Source organism: Equus asinus, chromosome 25 (assembly GCF_041296235.1).
Source record: "Equus asinus isolate D_3611 breed Donkey chromosome 25, EquAss-T2T_v2, whole genome shotgun sequence".
NCBI lineage: Eukaryota > Metazoa > Chordata > Mammalia > Perissodactyla > Equidae > Equus > Equus asinus.
In genome coordinates, this window is record NC_091814.1 from 38,587,567 (window position 1) to 38,608,368 (window position 20,802).

The following is a 20,802-nucleotide window of genomic DNA, read 5'->3' on the forward strand; positions in this document are numbered from 1 at the left end:
TCTATTCCATGACCCTGGATTTCATGATCCCTTCTCCACCTGACTTTCAAGCTCACTAGATCTTTAAGGTTCTCTTCAGCTAAGAAGTGCCAAGCAAGCTAATTAGCAGAACTTCCTGAACCTCCTGACATTTGAAATCTTTAATTGTCACTTAGGTCACTACTACCCTTCACTCTCTTTGACCACAGGCCACTTCCAGTGACTTCAATAAATTTTCTATCACCCCCAAATCCAGAAAAGTTCATGTCAATTGTCCCTGAAAACTTCCTCCTTATCCAAAAAGAAAGTCTTAATGGGTATTTAACTATTTGCCCTCCCCCACCATGCTTAATAAATACATGGAATGGGATGAAGCCTTCCCTAGGGATGACAAAAAGAATACCAATAATAAGGGTAATAATGGTTTTATCTACTGGAGTGGTTCTAAACTGAAAATCTGATTAGACTGCTTCCTTGATTACATTTCAGGGGCCCTGTACCATCTACAGAATACAAGATAGAAAACCAATCTTTCCCATGGGATACAAAGTAATACACTGGCTTCCTCTCTAACTTCTTCTCCTATGGATTCTCCACATATCTCAACTCCAGTCATACTGACCAGCTTAGTGCCCACGCACATTCTTGCCATTCAATTTCACAACTCTGTGCCATTACACACACTGGCCCTCCACCGTGGTGGGACAACACTGCTACTCCTTGCTCTATATACCTTTCAACACCAAGTTTAAGAATCTCCACATTTGTGAGCCCTCCCTAAACTCATCCCAAAATTTATACTAACACCAACCCAATTCTTAGGGCTCTACTATTTCCTTCACTGTATCACAGTGTATTTGTTTACAAATCTCCCTCCCTGGGAACTTCTTGAGGATAAAGAGCACCTTATTTATCTTTAAGTCCCTAGAACCTAGAAACGTACCTGATACATAATAAGTATATTTAATTAATGTTTGATAAACTGATAGATTTGTACTTCACAGACTTGTAAGGATTAAGTGGGATACTGTTTGTAAAAGTGGCCTATAAATGATAAATCTCTAGAACATTAATTTGCAATGGTGAGGGAAGGGCGCAAACTGAGAGTGGTCTATATCAAAGGACTACAAGACCTCAGAAACAGAAGTTATTTTCTCTCAGGAAAGTATAACAAGATTTCTAAACCACAGGATTACTAAATCCAGAAAATACAATTATTTCCTTGTACAGTCCAGTCATTATTTCAAGCAGATAATTATCTATTGAGGAATTTGTGAGGAAAATGACAATAAACATAATATTAAGATGATTAGCTACAGTCAATAATATGCTAAAGATAACATATTCAAGAAAGAACAATATTTTCTTACTGCTCCTGTATCTCAATGACTTTAAGTCAGACAAGACTGCTATTAAAGGCATAGTTTATAAAGAGTATTAATTCCAATAACTGGAAAGTAACCATGTGTGGGGGGGGCCTGGAATTGGCCACCCCAAGATGTCTCTTTGGCATGATGATTATTTGGGGCTGGAAAGCAACTGGTAAGTAGAATTTACTTACCCTTTATAAGAGACATTTACACTGTAAAGGAAAGCTCCATCTGTAAAGATATCTCCCTCTCTACCAGGAAGAAGGGGGGATGACCTTATCTCTAGAAACTCTTAATCAACGGGGAAGGCAAGGACTTAAATCTGCATTTGTTTGTTGTGCTTGTCTGGTAGCCTCCTGTAACTGACTCCCCCCACCCCCAACATCCTCCTTTGTCTTCAGCTGGATATGATGTTTGGGGTGGTGGTTTTGGCCATTTTGGCGAGTTGCTCAGCTTGCCTGAGCCTCTCCCATGTATACATTGACAAATAGAAACGGCAAGCAATAGGATATATTGGAGTACATGAGGAAGCCATTTGGTGTAAACCTAATTCAGCCTGACTTGGCTTTTTTCCAAAAGGGCCTGACTGTGGCCATTGAGCACACTCTGTATATCTGCTTTAAAACATTTCCTATGGCAAGAATAAATGGCCTTAAGACAAAGGTGCAACTTCCCCCCCACATTGGCATTTCCTTAAGGATAAGCATCTTTCCTTAGGCTAGGAACTGATTGCTGCACTCACCTTTGAACACCCAGCTCACCTGTGACCACCCAGCTCAAGACAACAGACCTGCCACCCTGCTGTGTTCACCGAGACAGCAGACCTATCTCCTGTTTCCATCAGTCGCTGTGCTGACAGAGCAGTCTCACGACTACTGTAAAAGGGACATTTCAATCCTACGTGAAACATCCTGTTTGGGGGTATATAACCACTCTGTGCACCCCACTTCTTCGGTACCTTTTCTTCCTTTGGGAAGAAAGGCCCTGGGCCATGGTCCTCCGAATATAAAGCTTTGTTTAATTTTCTCCTGCTATTCTGTCTCACGTGAACTTAATTAGTTCTCCAGCCAAACGAACCAAGAGAGGGTAGAGGAAATGTCTTCCTGCCCTACACATGCAAAAACTGCTTCCCCTACGACTTAATATTCATGCTATGTACCTCCTTCGGTTTGTGTAGCAATTCACTATAGAGACCAAAGGAACCCAGAAGATGCACTGCAGGGATTTCTCATACTATTCCTGAGGTGTGCACCACAAGAAGAACACAAAGCAATGATACAACGATGTTCACTGAACATACTGGCAACTTCAAGTTCCTTTCTTGCATTTACTCTAGGGAACTAATCATAACACAGGAGAAAACTGGAGCTTTCCTTTAAGAAAGCAATAAAAAGAACAAACTCAATTATTTCTCTCTTTGGACCCTTTAAGTTCACTGAACAAAAAGTGCTCTCTCTCAAGCTCTTCTGGCCTCGCTCCTTATAATCCCTCCATTTTTCATAGGAAGTATCTTATACTGCTATCTATAGTCTTGATTCCTAAAAGCAGGTAGGCTCAACCACCCCTATTTCAAGCAGTCTCTAAATTTCAGAATTTTTGAAGTTTTCAAGTTCTAAAGTTACCAAAGTTCTAAAAGTTTTCTTAAAGGTAAATAATTTGCCATAGAAACAAAGCTATAGAGATTAGTTTCTCAAATTAGTCCACAAAAGCCAATTTATTACATAATTTCAAAGCAAACTAGATGTGCCAAGCTTTCTAGCCTGGATCTCTGTACATGTACAGTCATGTGCAGTCAACAATGGACCGCATATGCTACCGTGGTCCCACAGATTAGTACTGTATAGCCTAGCTGTGTAGTACAGGCTATACTATCTAGGTTTGTGCAAGTACGGTGGGAGAGGAAGAAATTTTCCTCTATCCTTCTAGATTCTTCTGGCTGGTAAGAATTAAATTGACATGAGACAGATTAACATGAGAAAAACAAACAAATGCTTAATAACACATATATATGGGAGAAATCTAGGAAAACTGAGTAACTTGCCAAAATGGCTCAAACTCTCACCTTAAATAACATCCTCAGCTAAAGACAAAAGATGTTGGTGGTGGGCAGAGTCAGGGACTTCAAAGGGAAGGAAGATAATTTACAAGCAGGTGAAAAGGAGCAAACATTTGGAAAACAAGTGTTTGGCCATACAGAAACAGATGGACACAAAGGGGAGCCCAACAAACAGGCTTGTCTAGGTTCCTCCCTGTCTACCACCTAGTTCATGTTGTGCTAAGGTGATAGCTCACTTCCTGAGACAGGTTTTTCACATTCTTTTAGGCAGTTAAGGGGAAGGTAACGTGAAAGACTTCCTGAATCTTTTGTTTCTTAAAAATAATCAACCTAAAGTAATCTCCATATTAAAGAGACACATTTTGGGGTGGTAAATTTTGTTTCCCTTCAGTACACTCTATGATGTTCGCACGATGACAAAATCACCTAACCACACATTTCTCAGAACACATCCCTTCGTTAAGGGTTCATTAACACAGGACTGTAGTTCCCTTTGCCTAGAACATCCCTCCTTCTCCCATTCCACCCACCTCACCTTCGCCTGAATAACTCCTACGCATTCTTTAGTTCTCAGTTTAAACGTTACCTGCTCCAGTAAACCTTTCTTAACTAATCCCTCCACAGTGTACCAAGGCCATGTTAATCCTCCGCTGTAATCCCATATTAAGTGATAAGTACTTATCAGACTTAGGGTGACAGCTTGCGTGTCTCCTCACAGGAATAAGTCTCTGAAAACAAAGACTGTGACTGCAGTGCCTGGCACACAGGGGCACTCCAAAAATAATTTGTTAAAACTATTCAGGATATTAAGCCCTGGGTGTTCTATAGTACCTGGGGTTATAGAAGAGCCTAAGACACTGGAGCAGTGCTTTTCTGAAAGGACTATCTCTAACTGCGTCTTTCTACATTTTTACACATTCCCTTCTATTACTGATCCTTCATGCTTACCAGGATATCTTCCTAAGGAAGCTGGAGTTAAAAGGGCAAAATAAAGGAACCAATACAAATCTTCCTAACTAAATTTGAATCAGCCCACTACGATCACAATCAGTGAAAGGAACAACTCAAATCTGAGCATATTAAAACTCTTCGCTAAAACCTATATTCTTCATTTTGTACTACTTTACCTGGGTTAGGTTTGCACTAGAACTTGAATCATTACTTTCATGATGCTCACGATGATATTTTCCTTTTGACTCATGAACAGTCTGCTTACACATGGAATCTGAAAATAAACGTTCTCTTGGGTGCCTAGTCAAATTAAACGACACCCAGCAGCCTTCCAGGCATTCTTTATTCTCTGGCTTAGTCTTCGATTTGGTAGAATCTACACTGAAGACACTTCCTCCTACAAGCTTCTGGAGAGTATCACAGGATTTTGCTGGGATTTTGAAACTGATCTTCCTTCTTCTAGATTTGAGGGGTTCCTTAATTATCTTGTTGGAACTGTAATCCTGAGAAAATTGGATTCTCTTCCATTTCTCCAAAACACATTTTTCAGAACTGTCTCCAAATTTATTGTACTTTTCTTTCTCGTGTTCTTTCATCTTCCCCCTCTGAGCAAGTAAATGAGCCCATTTTTTTTCATTTGCCTCACCTTCAGCTTTAGGTTTCACATCTTTGGCAATCTCAGGACTGCTAAAGTTTTTATTTCCATGGTCAAGCTTACTCCTAACATTTGTCAATTTACTACCTTTCACTTTAAAATCTACACATTTATTGATATCCTTTTTAGCTCCATTTGAAGAAAAACTCTGTGAAATCATTTGATTATTATTTGAATATGACGCTTCTTGGAGTTTAACGGGTCCTCGGGATGAAAAGCTGATTTTTGGTCTCTTTCGGGCAGTGTCAGTTTCTACATTCAGTCTGTAAAGCAGCACAGAAACCTATGTTACATTATGATTACACAAGATTATACATAATGTTGTACTGTATCATTTTAGTTAGGAAATAACATAACTGGACTGACACAAACTTCATAAAAAGTAAGAAATGGCTACATTAAGAATGAAGTAGAGGGGCCAGCTGGGTGGTGTAGTGGTTAAGTTCACACACCTTGCTTTAGTGGCCCGGGGTTCAGGGGTTCGGATTCCAGGCGCAGACCCAGCACTGCTCGGCAAGCCAAGCTGTGGCGGCATCCCACATGAAATATAGGAAGACTGGCACAGATGTTAGCTCAGCGACAAATTTCCTCAAGCAAAAAGAGGAGGACTAGCAACAGATGTTAGCCCAGGGCCAATCCTCCTCACCAAAAAAAAAAAGAAGACGAAGAAGTGGAAAGGATTACTCAACAAATGGGTGTTGCAATAATCAATTTACTATTTGGAAAAAGTCCAAATTTACAGCTTTATATAATACCAGACAGCATAAATTAAAATTAAAAGGACTGGGAATTGGTATTTGTTATAAATGTGACAGATTATTAGTCTTAGTTAATAAAAATCTCATCAAAAACTACTAAGACTCTAGAATAGGACATCAACAGAAAATTAATGAAAAAGAAAAAGAGAACAGCTAATAAACATTTGGGGAAAAAAGTCTGACTTCTCTAGTAATCACAGACATGCTAATTACAACATACCATTTTCTTCTATCAAATTAGCAAAGATTTTAAAGTAACATTAAATATTGGCAAGAAGTTATAAAATGGACTCTCTCATATGTTCCTGGTGGAAATGCAAAATGATACAACAGTTCCACAAAATAATTTGACAGTATAATTAAGAATTCTAAAAATGTTCATATTCTTTCACTTCTCAGTAATTACCATTTTAGAAATCTATATCAAGGTGAAAAAAATCTGAAATGGACTAAAAAATAAAAAGATATTCAATTCAGGATTACTTATAACAGCAAAAAATCAGGCACAAAGTAAATGCTAAAATTTTGGAAATGACTAAGAAACATATCATTCTATCAAATATGACAGAATACCATAGTCATTTCAAATGACGTTTATAAAAAGATTTCAATAACACAACAAAAAATATTGATATAACATTAAGCAAAAAACAAGCAGGGCACAAATCTGTATACATAATGTGATCTCAACAATTTAAATAAGCATAGTAAAAAGGCCAGAAAGAAATGTGCTAAACTATCAGAAACAGCAATAGCTAGAGGTAATAATAATGTTTTCCTTTTTAAAGTAGATATTACTTTGTAGTCAAAATGAAACACAATCCAGTAATTTATATTTGCAACCCAAAATACTAAAGTTCTGAGATCTTTTTAGACATAAAAGTTAGACATGCAGCAAATACTTTTTTATCAATGACTTAGTGTAAAATCAATATTCAGCTGAAGCTGAATAGCATCATCCTGGATTGAACTCTTACGCCAAAAGAATAAATGTGAAATTTTGTCAAAATCTAATTATAATTAGCTTATTTTAAAATTTAGTAACCATTTTAAAATGTAACATGCTGCACGAACAATAACTTCTCAACATTATCAGCTCCTAGATTGCTCCGTTGGTCATGATAATGCACATTTAGGATACTAAATTACATACTTAATCTCAATTTAGGTCAATTGAAGAATAAAGTACTTTTTAGCTAATTCTGCCAGTAATGGGTACTGCTGATAGCAATACTGTCATCTCTCTAATAGTAACTGAGGCAAAACTTATCTCCTTTTCAACTCCTGGAATTAAAGACTTGGTCAATGGTGACGATGCAATTTTATCGACAAAATCCCACAAACTGAAAGTGTGCTGCTTCTAGAAAGGCTTTCTGAGTCTTTTCAAAAACAGACTTAAAGCTGTTGCCATTTTTACATTTTATTGCTAATACATCTGTATGTACTTAAACCAGAGATCTGGAATTGTGGTAATGGTACAATTGTAACTGGCTTTCAGAATGACAAAATTCTCTCTGATTTTCTATCTGCATCTCAGCTTTCGCTGTTTGCACACCAATTTCGAGGCCTTCCCCGTAGTTGAATATGGAGATTTTTACAGAAGATGCCATATACTATAAATAAATACTTGTAACCTTAAGACAAATTAGTTTGCTTACTTCTCCAACAAGTAAATAACAGCAAACAAACCACTTTCTCTGCAGGCAATGATTGCTAGAAATCCTGCACTCGTTTTTTTTGTGGGGTGTTTTTTTGGTGAGGAAGATTGGCCCTGAGCTAACATCTGTTGCCAATCTTCCTCTTTGCTTGAGGAGGATTGTCACTGAGCTAACATCTGTGCTAATCTTCCTCTATTTTATGTGGGATGCTGCCACAGCATGGCTTGACAAGCAGTGCTCGGTTCACACTGGCGATCCAAACCTGCGAACTGTGGGCCCCCAAAGCGGAGTGTGCGAACTTAACCACTATGCCCCAGACCAGCCCCCTGCACTGTTGATATTAATGCCTGCAAAAGCACAGTATTACAGCTTTCTTTCATCCAAGTAACCTTTTAAATATGTAATAGCTCCTATAACATATTGTTTAAGTACATGACAAGGAAGTTCTAAAATATCTTGTATGCCAAATAGTTTGTCTTTGTTTATTTACTTATTTATTTATTTTTGAGGAAGATTAGCCCTGAGCTAACATCTGCTGCCAATCCTCCTCTTTTTGGGGAGGAAGACTGGCCCTGAGCTAACATCCATGCTCATCTTCCTCTACTTTATATGTGGGACACCTGCCACAGCATGGCTTGTTAAGTGGTGCCATGGCCACACCCAGGATCCAAACCAGCAAACCCCAGGCTGCCAAAGTGGAACGTGTGCACTTAACTGCTGCGCCACCAGGCCAGCCCCAGTTTGTCTTTGACAAAAGAACATTTCACTACAAGTTACACCTAGAGTGCTTGCCAATATTTGCAAGTGAATATTCAGATATTAACAATGAATCCAAATGCCATGCCTTGCTCATATTATTGACATTGTTACCCTGATTAGATATGATGATAACCCATACAATGGCATGGTCACTGATCACATGTGGGTTCCGGGATGCAGAAATGTTGTCGAAGTAGGCATTCAACTATTCAGCATTGCAAAGGCTGAAGCCCAATAGCGGTTTTTGAGTAAATTCATGAATCCTTAGAATAATTTAAATGCTAATCCCAAAATAATTCAACAACATTATTTCTTCCTCCTCCCAAGATTATGTGAACAAGTCTAAGGGGGTAATATACAGATCAGAAGTCTGTCTACGCTCTTATACATGGATATAAAATCAAGGGCTAGAAAATGTGCCCTTAAGCAAATCAAACAGTGTTTTAGAACTCAAAAGAAAAGAAAAAAAGGATACTAGTACAAAAGGCATTAAAAATCCAGTTCAAAAAATTCAGAAAGTGATAGCATAACACGATATTTGTGACAGAACATACTTCCATAGATAACAACACAGAAGCAAAGTATCACAAAAACTAGGAGGAGATGATCCAAAAGAAAAGCTGAAGAAGAGTCAGAGACAAGCTGGATTTGTTGTTTTTAGCAAACATAACTGAGCTTGTCTGGAAAGCAGAACGTTTATTTCTATACTTAATGCCATTTTACTTGTTTTCCCATAACTCCCTATTTTCAGAGAAACCTTGATATTATCAACTTTGATCACGCATTATACTTTTTCTATTTACCCCCATTAGTGGCAAGAAATTCCTTTACCACAAAATTCTCTGAAATTTTTATCCAAAGAATGCAGAAGTTAAAGATCAATAATCTCCATTATTCTCCTATCCCCCAAGTTCTTTAGTTGTAGCCACACTCAGTTTAATTTGCATGGTTTTAAAGCCATTTCAATTCAATAAGCTATATAGTCTCTTCATGGGTGATATGTAAAAATAATTTATCCAAAATTTCTAAATCAGCCTCATGACTTTTTCCATAACTATATGTAATGAAGTGACAAATAAAAATGGCAAGCAATAGGATTTATTGGAGAATATGAGGAAGCCATTTGGTGTAAACCTAATCCGGCCTGACCTTGTCTTTCCAAAAGGGCCTGACCGTGGCCGTTGAGCATGCGTTGTATATCTGCTTTAGATATTCCCTATGGCAAGAGCAAAGGCCCTTGAGATAAAGGTGCAACTTTCCTCCCCCTCTCAACGTTGGCATTCCCTTAAGGATTAAGCATCTCTCCTTAGGCTAGAAACTGATTGCTGTGCTCACCTGTGACCACCCAGCTCGAGACAATAGACTTGCCTCCTGCTACACCCTCCGAGACAGCAGACCCACTACCTGCTGTGTCCATCAAGCGCTGTGCCGACAGGGCAATCTTGTGACTACTGTGGGAGGGACATTTCAATCATATGTAAAGCATCCTCTTTGGGGGTATATAACCACTCTGTGTACCTCACTTCTTTGGTGCCCTTTCTTCCTTCAGGAAGAAAGGCCCCGGGCCATGGTTCTCAGATTTTAGCTCAGAATAAACTCTCCCAAATTTTCATTTATAGATTGGTTATGGATTATTTTCATCGACAGAAGTTATGTATCTTCTAAAAATGTGTCAAAATCAAATCACCTTGAAAGAAAATTTACATTTTTTTCTAAGTATCATTTACACAGTATAGAATTCTGATAGACTTTTTATTTCAGCCAACTCTTCCTTGAATTTATACTAATATTAAGAAAATTCAATAATCATAATCTGTAATAGACCCAGAAATATCTGCATGTGAAACAGTACTAATCAAAGTAAATAAAGGATTTTGCGAATCTAAACATTTAGTCTCACAATTCTATGCCAAAAAAGTAAAAAGATATCAAGAAAAATGGGAAATTTACCTGTTCAGTTCTTGTCTTCTTTTTACATTACAATACAAAATGTCTGTATGATCTGATTTCTAAAAGAAAAAATGTACCATTTAGGAAATATAAATTATACACTGGTATTGTAGTTACAGGGGAGGAGATTGGGAGATAATATTTTTTTTCCATATCTATATGTTGGTGAATAGGCTGACACAGTAACTTCCTTAATCCTCCCAATAATCTTGTGAGACAAATATTATCATCCCCATTTTACAGATAAAGTACCCAAGGCTTAATCAGAGCAAAGTATCTTCCTCACGTCACAGAGCAAGTCAATAGCAGAGCCACGATGTGAAACCAGATCTGTCTACTCTATCTACTCTCTCACCCCGTCTCTCTATGTACTCTGGGAATACCGGGCTAGGCATAAGAAAAATAAGAGAGAAACAGGATATAGTCTCTGTCCAAAAGAGCTCAGAGCAAAGTAAAAGAATAAAGTAGAGAGCAGTAGAAGGATGCGTACAAATAATGTAAGGACATAACTACGGGTCAAAGCAGAAGAATAGATAATAAGTTGTAGAGTTCAAAACATCCATCACGCAAATTTGGAATATACCGAGGAAAAATGGTGAGCAAAATATATGCTAAAGATTGAATATAAATGGAATAAAGACTAATGGATAAAATAAAAAGGCATTCTCAGCTAAGAATGTTTAAGAATTCTAAGAAGCTGGAGATGACTGGCATAAATTCAGCAGAAAGAAAATAAACCAGTCTAGCTAGAAGCAGAAGGACTGCTTTGAGGAAGAAGAAAAAAGAAAACTGTAGAGTTAAGGTATAACCAAATATAAGAGGGCACTGAAGGACAACTAAAAAGTGACTGAAGATTTCTCAACAGAGGAGAAATATGATGAAATCAGTGTTTTAAGGCGGTTAATATACCACCAATAAATTGAAACAGCAGTTTCATTATATAAAAACAAACAAATTCTTAAAAACATAATTCTGTATTCATAGAACTTTCACAACTACTCTCTCTTATTACCCACAACAACTATGTGGCTATCCCAATACACACCTAACTTCAACTTGAACGTGGAAGTACTTCACCAGCCACCCACGCACTAGCTTCACGTGTTCAGTCTGCTGCCACTGTTTCTAATTATTTGAATGACAGTGGAAAGAACTCTGGACTTGGCTCTGTTGCTGTAAACAATTTCGTGTCCTTGGACAAGTCACAACCTTCTGAATCTCAATTTCTGAATCTGAAAATGCAAACACTATATCCGCCTTGGCTACCTCAAACGGAAATTGTAAAGACAAATATAACCAGATGTGAGAAAAGACTTAAAAACTGCCTAAATTTATATCCACGTCGTCTAATCCCACATGATGGGGTCTATCAGTACAATGAAATAAAGAACTTGATAAATGCTTTGTGCTGAGGAGAAGGAAGAAAAAACCAAACACTAGTTTTCCTTCTATTGGCTACAATAAGATATAAAGAAAAAGTTAATATAAAAGTAGTGTCACAATTTATAGTATCATAAGCCTTCCAACTGTATATTAAACTTTAATATGAATAATTTTGAGAGTTACAGTATCTAAACTACTCACCAGTTTTCTCTTCTCTGATGAAACAGATCTTACAGAGCAAGCTGAACCAGCAGAACTCGCTGAGTTTTTTTTCTCTTTCTTATCCTGAGAAAGCCATTTGGAAAAAAGGAAAGAAAGGCACAAGATAAAGCACAGTGTAAGACAGCATCATTTCATCACTGTCATTATAAATCAACATTCCTTCTACTTAATAAGAAACTTCAGAGGGGAAGAATGTTTCAAAGCACACAAAATTTGGTAAGAGGAAGAGAAACTCAACCAGAAGGGAATCTCAACTAGAAATCAGAAGATACAGGTACTCTTGAATCAGAGATGAGACGGGATCCAGGTGCTACAGCAGAGGCCAGTAGACAGCTCAGATAAGGGCACTGGGAGTGGCACTGCCATGGTGGGATTCAGCCTTCTACAAAGCAAAACCACGTATCTACTTCTTTTTCAATGGATCCTGAATTCAAGAGAGCCAGGACAAACATATTCGGACTACCAAGCATGTACCAAAGACATTCTAGATGGTGGGGACAGATTAATGAAAAAACAATAAAAGTCCCTGCCCTCATGGAGGTTAAAATCTAGGGCAGGAATTTACAAATAAACAAGTAATATACTTAGTGTGTCAGATGATGCTATGTAAAAAAATAAAGCAGAGAAAGGGTCAGGAAGGGCTGGGAGGTGAAGGCGGAGGCAGTTGCAACTTTAAACACAGTCAGAAAAGGCCCCACTGATAAGTTCACAGGAGAATGGGGGATAAGAGCAAGGGCAAAGGCCCTGAGGCAGGAATGTGCCTGGCTTTTGGAACAGCAAGGAAGCCATGGAGTGGAGAAAGCAAGGAGAGAATGAGAGGGAGATGAGATGGAGAGAGCAAGTCGCTTTGTTAGCCCCTGCAAAGAACTTAGCTTTTACCCTGGATGACGTGGAAAACCTCTAGAAAGTACTGAACAGGGGGGTGACATAAACTGACTGACACTTTAATAGGATCACTCCAGCTGCTGTGTTAAGAAGTGAACAGAGGAGGCAAAGGCAGAAGCAGGGAGATCAATTTAGACACTACTGGAATAATCTAGAAGAGCAAGCGATGGCCTAGATCACAGTGATAGCGGTAGAGGAGGCAATCAGACTCTGAATATTATTAAGAGAAAGCTGATGGAATTTGCTGATAGACTTGATGCAAGGACAGCATGAGGACAAGGGTTTTGGCCCAAGCAACTGAAAGAACAAAACTGCAATTTACTAAACTGGGAAAACTGTGGCAGGCATCCCACATATAAAGTGGAGAAAGATGGACACGGATGTTAGCTCAGGGCCAGTCTTCCTCAGCAAAAAGAGGAGGATTGGCAGTGGATATTAGCTCAGGGCTAATTTTCCTAAAAAAAAAAAACAAGAAAAGCAGAAAAAAAATATGGGAGCCTGGAGGGCTGCTGGGAGGAGAGGGGAGCAGCAAGTTAAATGACACTCCCACCAATACACAGCCCTTTGCCCTCTTGTCAGTCCCCACATGGGGCTGCGGCCTTCAGGAAGGACTTCTCCTAGCTCCACTGGTCTCAGTTCAGCAACTCCCAGGTTCCCTTCCCTCATTCCCCTCCCCCTTCTCTACCTCCCCTCCCCCTCTCCTTTCTAGCCCCCTCCTCTCTCCTTCTGTTTGCTGGGTGCTTCACCCCAGCCACCAGCCACGGGGCTGTTCTTTCCCACAAAGATCTGCCCTCTGCTTTTCCAAGAAAAAAAAAGAAGATGAGGAGGAACCAGCAAAGACCACTTCGAAGAAGTCACCAACGAGGAGGAAAATAAGGAGAGTATGGTGTCTCAAAAAGCTAAGGAAAGAAAGTGTTTCAAGGAGAAGGTGAATCAGCCATGTCAAATACTGCTGATGGGTCAAGACAGACGGAGTCTGAAAACTGACCAAGGGATTTAGCAACGTGGAAACCACCGCTGGCCGTGAGGAAAGCAAATTTGGAGGAGCAACGGCAAGAGGGAATCTGATTCAAGTAGGTGAAGAGAGAATAGGACGAGAACTACAAAGAAAATGCCAATTATCAGTGTCACATAGGGGATAGATAAATCAAGGACACCAGAGGACTGTCTGGCCACGTTCCAGGGGCCCTTTTCCAATTATTTCTGTACCTAGGAGGCCAAATTAGTAATCAGGAAGTTAGTAAGCAAGGGAAAAACACCAAAAAGTTTAATGATCTTTGGGATACTGCATCCAGGTGATGAAAAAGCCTATGAACTACCAGAGAAATCACTTACATAGCGAATATTCACCTTTGCCGGATTTTACTCTCCCATCTTAGATGGCATTACAGCATAAACATCGTCTAATTCTGATGATGCACTATGCAGACTATTCAGAGAGTTTATAATAAAAAACTGATGGCAGGGTTTTTGGTTTGCTTGCTTTGGTTACATCAATCACATTTCAGTCTTGCTTCCTGGAGACAACACCCAGCTCAATTACTTAGACATTCTAAATTTCATCTACCAAAACACTTCTAAGGCAGAGTGCTGACAGTAGCAGAGAAAGGAACATGTGAGCACACCTTCCCTACCCTTAGCCTCCCCCACACAGGGCAGCCAGTTCTGACTGATTAGCACATAATCCTATCCAAGGCGGAGAGAATGGAGAAGGGAGAAGATGTGCAAAATGGTCTCCTGGTGAGTTATTTCTATGAAAATGAGGATTTGGGGCATAGAATTGAAGTCAGGAATGCCGAGGCAAATTACTTATCTCTCTAAGCCTCAGTTTGTTCATTCATGCAAATGGGTTATTAACAGTACCTACCTCACAGAGTTGTGAGGAATAAATAAAATAATGCAAAGAAAGAATGGGAAAAACAGATGACTTCTCCTTGGTCAGAAGGGCAGAACAAAATGTTTACATATCTCATTTTAAGACTGAGGTGTATTTTTTCATTACACAAAAATAAACTGTAAAAAAGGGTATCTTTGGGTCAGTAAATCAAAATTCTTACTTCTTCATCAAAGTTGGGTGATGAGGTGGTGCCTTTTCTCTGAGACTTGTCTTTTTTTCCACAAGATTCTTTGTTGGACATTTTGAAAAGCTAAAACAAACATTAAAACAAACAAAAAAAATTAGAAATTATTCTTTTGGTTATAGTAAGATTGGAGTTTTATAAAATGATTTCCATTTGCTAACCATTCCCAAGGTGACAGGATTCTCTGATCGTTCCACTTTACTTATATTCTCTCTCATAGAGATTTTTCCCTCTCCGTCAGCTTCATCTACCACCTTTCTAGGAATGACTCTCAAACTATGCCTTTAGCCCTGACTTCTCTCTAAGCACCACATCACCTTTTCAGCTGCCTGCAGGACTGCAGTATTTTGCCCCACCTACACCCCAAGACCAATTAGTCATGAGTCTTTATTTTCCTGACACACCCTCTGTCACTCACTGGGTAAGACTTCCAGCAAGTCATAATCATTTTTTGAGCCCCAGTTTCATTATATGTAAAATAGCGGTAACCCATCCCAGATGGTTTTTGAGGGACTCAAATAAAACAATGGATGTAAAAAATACTCTGCACAGGGTAGTATACAGTAGGAACTAAATAACTACTGGTTTACATGGTTGTCTTTCTACTAAATGCTGAGCTCCTTGAGGAGTATGCTGTATTAAAAACTTAGGAGGTGCTCATAAATGTCTCAGCAAGCATTTATGAGTGAATGAGTGAACTTTTCTTCCTCAGAACAATCTTCATTCTTTCATTCTGGGCCACTTCCAACTCTTGCCCATTGCATTTCCTCCTTCCACTTCCCATCCTAGTCTCACTTTTCCAGCCCTGCTCTGGATCCAAGTCAATACTGTTAGCGGCTGACAAAAAAAAACCCCAGTAACACAACACTGGTATCCCTTATAGTCATAAACATCCTCAAGTTAGTGTGCACCAGAAGCATCCTGTGTTGAAACATACAGGCCAGACACTGGGAACACCACTAGGTCTGCGGGGCAGGAAGATAAAAAAGGGGTCTAGGGGGGCTGGTGCAGTGGTGCAGTGGTTAAGTGTGCATGTTCTGCTTCACTGGCCCGGGATTCACTGGTTCGGATCCCAGGAGCAGACCAACACACTGCTTGTCAAGCCATGCTGTGGCAGGCGTCCCACACACAAAGCAGAGGAAGATGGGCACGGATGTTAGCTCAGGGCCAGCCTTCCTTAACAAAAAAGAGGAGGATTGGAGGCGGATGTTAGCTCAGGGTTAATCTTCCTCAATAACAACAACAACAAAAAACCTCAATGAAGAAAACAAAGGAGGTGTAGGGGCCAGCCCAGCAGCATAGTGGTTAAGTTCGCGCACTCCACTTCGGTAGCCCGGGATTCTCAGGTTTGGATCCTGGGTGCAGACCTACACACCACTCATTAAGCCATGCTGCACAGCATCCCACATACAAAGTAGAGGAGGATTGGCACAGATGTTAGCTCAGCAGCAATCTTCCTCAAGCAAAAAGAGGAAGATTGGGAACAGAAGTTAGCTCAGGGCCAATCTTCCTCACCAAAAAGAAAGGAGGGGTCTAAAAGCAAAACTCAAAGGAGAATTTAATACTGGTAGTGACACGTATTGAGACCATGAACATAACAATGGCCAGAAACCAAGCAATTGCAATTACTCCTGGTCAATCATGATCACACTAAGTGCAGTTCTATAACAGAATGACCCATTATATGAAATCGAGCTCTTACAATACTCTGATGACTATGAAGGGAAAGAAGACAAATGCTGATAGCTAACAGAAAAGCTAATAATAATACAAATCAGTAAAAGAATATTCAACATAGACTTCTCAAATCAGATTCTAAATTGCCCAGAAATTTTGCTTTGTAAGACAGTTCATGGCAATCACTGAATTCACAGTTGAGTTTTCAGATTAGAGTAATAATCTCCTTTTCCTTTTCTTGTTCCCAGGATTCCATTCCATGGGAAAAACAGGCATAATAAAAAACAATAACTTCCATGAAATGAATTTAGACGCAATGGATTGGTTATAATGTTACCTTTTACAATTTAAACTGATCCCTGTTGGTCTGATTACAAAATTACACACTAATTTAAACCTTTTCGCCACAAGACAAATTGAAAAAATACTGCAGATAGTGGACTATTGAAGGAAAAACACCTATATGTTCACAATGACAAATGCTTTATATTTGTTTGCTGCCGAAACCAGCTAGGCATCGAGCCGAAGGAGTGGACAGAATTAATAGACAGAACACAATCTACATATTCAATGGGACAGGGAACCATCAGCCTCAATAACTGAGGTGAGGTCCCTCTGATGGCCACGTATTTATTTGTGGGTAAAGAATCACAAGCATGTACAATACCAGGAACTCATGCCTGCAGGGACACTCAAGCCAAAGCCCAAAGGTCCTATCCTTCATCCCTCTGAAGCACACCAGCCCTATCCCAGGTCAGTCCCTTGGGGAGTATCTTAAAAACAATCAGCAAGGTATGCTGGCGGCGTTCGGTTCCTGCAAGGGCTCAGCGTTCCCAAGCCCCTTGCCTTCATGCTCAATAACATACACCCCTCCGGCCTTGAATCCCAAAGCACAAACAATCTGCTATAATAATTATAAGAGTCAGCAGATCACATATCTCCCAGCCACCCATTCGGAATTTATTTTTCCTAGGCTTAAAGTCTAGCAAGAATGCTGCTATGATCTCCTGCAGCATTTCCCCCTTTTTGTTTTTGTAAGAAGAGGTAAGCGGTCTGGGCAGTTTCTCTCTTAGCCAGTTCTCAGAAGGTTTTTCTCGTGCATCTGAGGACTAAGCAGAAAATAATGAAAAATATACATCCTGATATAACAGTTCCAATAAGGCTACCGTCAATGATTTTTATCCAATCAGTAGGAAATATCTTTGACAAGCCAGTATGTATACCATCAAATAGTTCAGATTCACATAGCAAAGATAATTTAGCATCTTGCATATGTTTTACTTTAGCTTGCAATAAATCTGTATCTAATGTGAGATTGTCCTTGAGGTGGCCCTTTACATGCCGCCTTCTAGTGCTCCAGGCATGCTTGCAATCATTATAAGGATGTGGTGTGATACAGAGCTCAGTAACATTCCAATCACCTTGCAGTCTGACTAGCTTTTTAAGTTATGTACTTCATCTCCCAACATTAATACAGCATTTTCCAGATCCACTAGCTGTTCACTGACTCCCTGATCAATTCTTGTCTGACTGTTCCATGCTTCACAGGCATTTTTATGCCACTGTTGAACAAAGGCAGTGGTTTGAATTGTTTGATGCAGTGCCACCCCAGCAATGGCGGCAGTGGATGCTATTGCTATAAGGCCTAATATAGCAGCAATCAATAATCCTATGAATCTTTTTGATCTTTTTAAGATTTTCCGAATTAGTTGAAGTAAGGCGTGGGTATCAGGAGATCCTTCCCACGGCCTATTTTGATTTACTGGAAGCCAAACGCCCAAACGTCGCCTCAATAGCATATATGAGTGAGAATCATTGTATAAGGAGCTATTGAGATAAGCGTATAATTTGCAATCCTTACAATCCACGGTTTTAGCTGTTTTATTAATAGATACCGTAACTACGGCCAATACATATGGATCTCCGACACAGGCTTTGATGTAAAAAGTCCAACTGGCAGACATGTTGAAAGATAATTTTGTGTTCTCATAGTTTCCATCCCAAATTCTGAATCGCCTTAGACTGAAGGCTAGTTTCCATAAGTCAATCTGTGGTCTACCCTTACTAAATTGAGGTTGTGGAGGACAAAATCCTTCCCCGTGCCATAAAATGGGATATTCACTATGTGTTGTAATAGTAGTGTGATTATACCCTGAAATTTGCCACCTTAACTTTTTATAGGGACTGCAGGCAGAGTCTGTATGGGAGCAATTTGAGACTGCATACCCCCTGTGGAACCAGTCACACACTGTTCCATAGGAACCATTAATCAAAATTGCCCCCTCCGTCCCGCGACAAACATCCCAATGTATTCGATCAATTTTATCCACCCATAATCTTCGGCTAGCACATAATGGACGATTTGGAGCTGTAAGATTGTTTTGGGGGGCAACGGAATAGTGACAACTGTAGCCTGGTAACATACGTAATTGTGCTTGGCTATGATTTCTATTGAGTATGTAAGTAGATAGCCAAGCCTGGGTAGTGAAATTTAAACAGCCTACTCCCCTTCCCATACAAACAGGCCAAGGGTCAAAACCAAAATTAGTTATGTCATATGGAGTAGCTTCTTCCTTTCCAAATATAGGTAGATGGACATCCTCGGGCCCCAAGACCCGGGATGAATCATTAACATATACAGGGACAGAATTTTATCCCCAGTTTAATTTTATAATCTCCAAGTTTATTGGAAACCTGTATTCCAGAGTGTCAGAGTCCTTTCCATGAATTTCTCAGAAGATGAAACATATTTGCAAAAACATTAAAGTAAAACAGCAACTCTCTGCAAATAACAAAACATTCAAAAATGGTAACTGACAAAGACATTTGACCATGTTTGTGATATATAACATTTTGAGATAATAACCAGAATTATGGCTGGCAATCAGATCAGATAATTTTTAAAATCCTTATATCAATAACACTCATTTACATAATACCATTTAAGAAAGTTTATCATTATTTATTTGACAATGCTTCTCATGTAATTTAACATACAAAATAAGCCTTATTAGTTTAGCATTTTTCTTATAGAAAGAGAGCAAATTTCTCTGAGAAGTCCCAGGGGCCCTCTGAAAATCCCCAGAGAAACCTTCCCTCCTCTTTCAAGTCAAAAGAAAGCTTTTATTCAGGACTTGAATATTTGTGTGTGTGGGGAAGCTTGTCAAAAATATTAAAAGCTTTAAAACATTTGTTCAGATAGGAAACAAAGTTTACTGCGAAACCATGTTCAGGTATTTATTCAAAGTGACAACAGAAATAGTCAAGGGGAAACAGTTAAAATAGTCAAAAAAAAGCCTCTTTATAATCTTTTTATTAAGAGCAGATTAAAAGTTTAGGAAAATTATCTTTTAAGAAAGAGGAAACCAAGTTTTAATTTTGTACCAGTTTACTTTTGACATATAAATTTATTTACTTAATTGGATTTATTTTAATCTTAGCCAACTTGACCATACATAAAACTCTTTAGGGCTTTATTTTTACAAAGCTTTGGTTATTTTGTTTACATTTAGAATTTGTCCCAGCACTTTAGGACAAATTTATCTTTTTCAACTCAAGAAACAAAAATATTTCCATTCTTGATATTTCTTTTTTATTGAAAACATATATTTTATTTTCCTTGTATACAGACCTTTTAGAAATATATGTTTTCTCATAGAAAATTCCTCAGCATACATAAAACATGTTTATCAATAAATCTAAGCACTTCTTAGTCTCTTTGATATAAGAAACTAAAAGCTGACAAATATATGCTTAGTAGTTAACCTTTAATATTTTATCTTACATAGAAATGACCTAGATACCCAATAAACTGTTATTATTTAACTTAACTTAGTAAAGCTATAAATTTTAAGTTCCCAAAAAGATTTTGGAAGCTGTTTTCTTAAGTATGCAGACTACAAAACATAATTATTGTACTTAAAACTCTTATCCAGTTTTAACAATTTCTTTTAAAAACTTCATGTGACATTACAGCAGTTAACTATCATCCTCAGTTGTTTTAAGTACATATATCATAATATAATTACTATACATATAATTATTGTCAAAAAGTTTTTCCAAAAACTTTTATTTTTTTTACATTTATTTAGTTTACCTGTTCTTAATAATTATATTTAGATCTACAAAAATTCCACGAGACATTAAACAAAATTAGCTATTATACTGAGTTATTAGTTTTGCAGATAAATTTTGCAATAGAGATGACATGAGCTCATTTGACCAGTAAACCCAGGCTGTACATGTGCATCATAGCCAATGCTGATAACTTTGAGGACATGTTTATTTTAAATGAAACCAGCAAACTTAAACAGGCTTTCATTCATCAAAGATCACTTTAAATCATGTTAAATAACTTTGTCTCTTAGAAGTTTTTGCATATTCATTAAAGACTGCATTCCATTATGGGAGATTTTGAA

General features: G+C 38.5%; 1 protein-coding gene across 6 annotated transcripts in view; it reads right to left on the bottom strand.

The window, feature by feature from the left end:
* Window positions 1-20,802, bottom strand: part of SWT1 (SWT1 RNA endoribonuclease homolog) — a 100,339-nt gene that overhangs the window by 76,106 nt on the left and 3,431 nt on the right. For all 6 annotated transcript variants that reach the window (XR_006519667.2, XR_011498099.1, XM_014850307.3 and 3 more), the window contains 4 exons: window positions 14,684-14,773; window positions 11,721-11,804; window positions 10,137-10,195; window positions 4,533-5,274 (listed from right to left, as the gene is read on the bottom strand). Coding sequence is in view for 4 of the 6 variants with exons in the window: in XM_014850307.3 (XP_014705793.1) it covers window positions 4,533-5,274; window positions 10,137-10,195; window positions 11,721-11,804; window positions 14,684-14,764 (966 nt within the window). In the remaining 2 variants the exon portion in view is untranslated. The remainder of the gene's footprint in view (window positions 1-4,532; window positions 5,275-10,136; window positions 10,196-11,720; window positions 11,805-14,683; window positions 14,774-20,802) is intronic.